Source organism: Phoenix dactylifera, chromosome 8 (assembly GCF_051530095.1).
Source record: "Phoenix dactylifera cultivar Ajwa chromosome 8, Ajwa_hap1_PhDact_Kaust_v1.1, whole genome shotgun sequence".
In the NCBI taxonomy this organism is placed as follows: domain Eukaryota; kingdom Viridiplantae; phylum Streptophyta; class Magnoliopsida; order Arecales; family Arecaceae; genus Phoenix; species Phoenix dactylifera.
Window position 1 is genome coordinate 25,482,164 of NC_143197.1, and position 3,960 is coordinate 25,486,123.

At 42.7% G+C, this 3,960-nt stretch overlaps 1 protein-coding gene across 1 annotated transcript; it reads left to right on the top strand.

The window, feature by feature from the left end:
- The first annotated feature begins 1,120 nt into the window (after positions 1 to 1,120).
- Positions 1,121 to 3,016, top strand: LOC103706232 (transcription factor bHLH106-like). Its single transcript, XM_008790279.5, has 2 exons — positions 1,121 to 1,529; positions 2,094 to 3,016. Exons 1-2 carry the CDS (start codon positions 1,269 to 1,271, stop codon positions 2,535 to 2,537), a joined length of 705 nt encoding a protein of 234 aa, XP_008788501.1. The 5' UTR covers positions 1,121 to 1,268; the 3' UTR covers positions 2,538 to 3,016.
- The last annotated feature ends 944 nt before the right edge of the window (positions 3,017 to 3,960 follow it).

The following is a 3,960-nucleotide window of genomic DNA, read 5'->3' on the forward strand; positions in this document are numbered from 1 at the left end:
TTTGGAAGATTGCTTTATGTGTGTCCCATCATGCCAAAATAACAATCTTATGGCACAATACAATGTTTTGAAATAACATGAACATGAAGGTTTCAAAAAAAAAAAAAATACAGTTGTCTATTTATAGACATTTCAGATGCAGCAAATCAAAGAGACCTTACATTTTTGTTTTGCAACCTCCATCTTTGAATTTAAAACTGTATATAAACTCTGCTTTTATTGTTTTCTACGCTTTGTGCGTTATAACTCTATATGTATACATATAATTTGCAACATGTGAATCTCTACAACTCACAAGGTCCATGAACACAACAAAACAAATTTAGCTTCAGCTTCTTAGACTTAATTTGGTCACTGCACAAGTTGTGCAAGATAATACTTCTTTAAAACTATTTTTGATTAATTGAGACTCATAAAATTGAATGTACACACTTTTTTTTTAGTAATTCTTTGGCAATGTTGATAGAGAAAAAAAAAAATCAACTTGACTAAATCACATACAAATTTTATATTCATTAATGAGTCAGGTGGGTAGGACACAAAGTATATGTGCATGCCTAACTAAAATATAGAAAGAGAAATGCTTGGAGACTACTTAGCAGCACCCAAGTCTTGGCACGATGGATCAAATTAATAAATATTTTCACCTCCTCCACTTATTTTGACCATGATTGTGTCAGCTATTTCATAGTTGGGTGCCATAAGTTGGCGTCCCTTGTACTTCACAATCTTAAATTTTGTTAAAAAAAGGCCTCGACCCTGAGCGTAGCCAGAACCGGACATGTACACATTCCAGCGGACCAACCGTAGCCAATATGAACTCAACAACCGCAGTACATTACAGTATATATCTCGGTGCACGAGCGGATCAGCTGCAACCAATCGTGTACAACCTATCACCCACCCCTACACGAATGCCACGTCAGCCCACTCGAAACACCAGACACCACTCCACCCAAGAACATTGGTCCCAAGTTCCAACCTAAGTCCATACGCATTTCGATGGATCATTTGCTGGTTTTACAGTCCCATGCACAGCATCACCCAGCTGATCTCTATCCTCCTTCTCTCTCTCTCTCTCTCTCTCTCTCTTTCTCTGTAGCATTGTCTATTTGTCTCTAAATACTGTCCACTCGATCTTTCTCGCGCGACAAACGCGGCAAAGTGGGAACAACACCCGCACTCGCACATATATTCCCTTCTCGGTCCGACGACAGCGCTCTCTGGGATCGACCACAATCTCATTTTGACCGTAGGAGACGTCCGACATGTATCGGAGCTTGTCGGGTAGCCACCGGGACGGGGGCAACGCCGGTGGGAGCGCCGCCGCCGTGGCGATGCCGGGCTACTTCATGGCGTCGTTCTACCCGGTGGAGATGGGCGGCGGAGGCGGCGGCGGTGGCGGTGATGCACCCACGGACCGGGCCCTCATCGCCTCCCGGAACCACCGCGAGGCCGAGAAGCGAAGAAGGGAGCGGATCAAGTCCCATCTCGATCGTCTTCGGACCATTCTTGCCTGCGACCCTAAGGTTCGCTCTAAGAATTGCACCACACTTTCCCTTCCTCTCTTCTCGATCTTGGATTTGTAAGATTAGGTTCAGGGTTACGATATCTAACCTTTTCCTCCTTTCTTTTTCTATTTAACTTATTCTTAACTTCTAAAATAGCAGTTTTTTTTTTTTATCTCAATATTTGGTGGGTTTTGTGCAGTGATATATGATAGAATCAGTATATTTGGCAACTGGAGAAGCTCATAGTGTACAACACTTGGAAGGGTTTGTCATGGTAGAACCGTGGACTTCTTCATGTTAAAGATATAAAGAATTTTCTAGCGTCAGGGTTTGGGAAAGTCACTAGTTAGGGTTTCACGTAATTCCTGAGATTGCAGTATTTCTTCCAAAGTGGAATTTCGATTTATTTCCTCGCAACGAAACCATTTCACAAGGATTAGGGTTTTGAAGAGAACTAGCTTAATAGGATAGATAGGTTTTTTCCTATTGGCTTCAAGAACAGCTTTACCTTCTAGTTTTTTATTTGGCTTTGTTCAGTTCCTTCTGTTTGTCTTCAATTCTTGTTTTCTATTTCCTCCATAGACAGATAAAGCATCCCTCTTGGCAAAGGCAGTAGAACGCGTTAGAGATTTAAAGCAGCGAACAGCGGATATCACAGAGACCCAGCTCTTCCCCACTGAAAACGATGAGATCGTTGTGCTTCCCTCCTCCAGCTCCAATGGCGAAAGGTCAGTGTTTGAGGCCTCGCTGTGCTGCGAGGACCGGTCTGATCTGCTTCCGGAACTTATAGAGACCCTCCGGTCCCTCCGCCTCAAGACTCTGAGAGCCGAGATTGCAACGCTTGGAGGAAGGGTGCGCAACGTGCTGGTCCTTGCCAAAGAGAAAGAAGAGTATGAGGAGGAGGCGGAGGAGGGCGAGGGTTCCGGTGGTGCCTTCCTCAGGGATGCTCTCAAGGCTTTGGTGGACCGCCCAGTCTCCGATGACCGATCCAAACGTCGTCGAGTCGTGGACCGGGGTTTGGCCTGAGGAACCTCCTCCTTCCTTGTGCTGGTGTTTGTTTGGGCTTCGCGTTTGGATACTTGGAGCTTTTGCTTCTTGATGGTGGTGTTTTAGGGTTTGTTATGGGTGCCAAGGTTAATTGGAGACAGACCCGCAAGGAAGAATATCCTTGTTATAAGCTATTATTAATTTCCTGTAATAACAATATGGTGACAATCTGCACTAGCTAGTGTTGATGGAACGAGGTATGTAGCTTAAGGTTAGTTTTAGAGCTGCAGAGAATGGGAGATAATATAGTTTATCAGGCATGGGCATCCGCATGGAATGCCTGTTGTTTTGACATCCTTTTTTCTTCCTTATCTTATTGCCCTTTCTTGAAAAAGGAAGAGGGGTTTGAACTAGATATCACATCAGATGCGTGCTAAATATTTGTGAGTTGGATGATGGCAGTTTCCATGGATTATTGTTTCGGGCAGATGATCCTATATGAACATTCATTTTCTCAAGTTGTTTAGACTACCTTGGAATGCTAATGATGAGTATGTGGGAGGACATTTTTGATGAGCTTTGCTTATATTTTTATTTAGGTTGCAATTGGAGTGAAGGAGAGATTTAAGACTAGAGATGGAAGAGAAGCTGCGTGTGGTGAATATTAGAGTATAGGATATTCAAGTTGGTCCTAGCTGCCTTATTGTTTTGGTATTCTTTGCTCTTTGGAGAGATGAAAGCTTCATCTGGCTGGCTGGTTTCTACAACAGAACTTCTTGCAGTCTATGTAAAAAGATTTCCTTACACTGATTACAGATCATTACAGTCCATAATTAGGGTTGTTCATGTGCAACTATCTTGAGAAGATCAAGGGCATGGAATCGAATCTAATTCATTGAGTAGAAGAGGCATGTGAAACCATATGCTGACATGTTCTGGTGCAAAAAGTGCGAAGAAATTAAGGGGCAACCATCCAAGAAGTCGAGCACTTGCTGAGGCCAAGACATTGACGCTACAGTAAAAGGAGTTATAGGTAGCAACCAACGATTCAGGAACGCAGCAAGCAGTGGATTGGCTCGGCTTTTGATAGCTTTGCTTTGGTGTGTACTGCCATCATATATGCGTCCTCCTTTATGATTCTCCCACCGCTGAAAACTTAATACCAGCAGCCTTCGAGAATATCATCATAACAAAGCCATGGACTCTACAGTAGTAGAAATAGAAATCTCATGCATGTTCCCACTCCTTTACTCATTGATTGTTCTGGTGATTATGGCCCAGATGCAGCTCGGTCAAACGCACACAAAGTAGGTGTTACAAAGTAATGGAAATATACAAATGAGCATGAGAGATCGAGGTTGCAATGATAGTATATATATATGATATCTCAAAAAAAAAAAAAAAAAAAAACTTCAACAATCAATGACAAGTACAGTCATTGAAGTTTCTAACTTACGTAAGA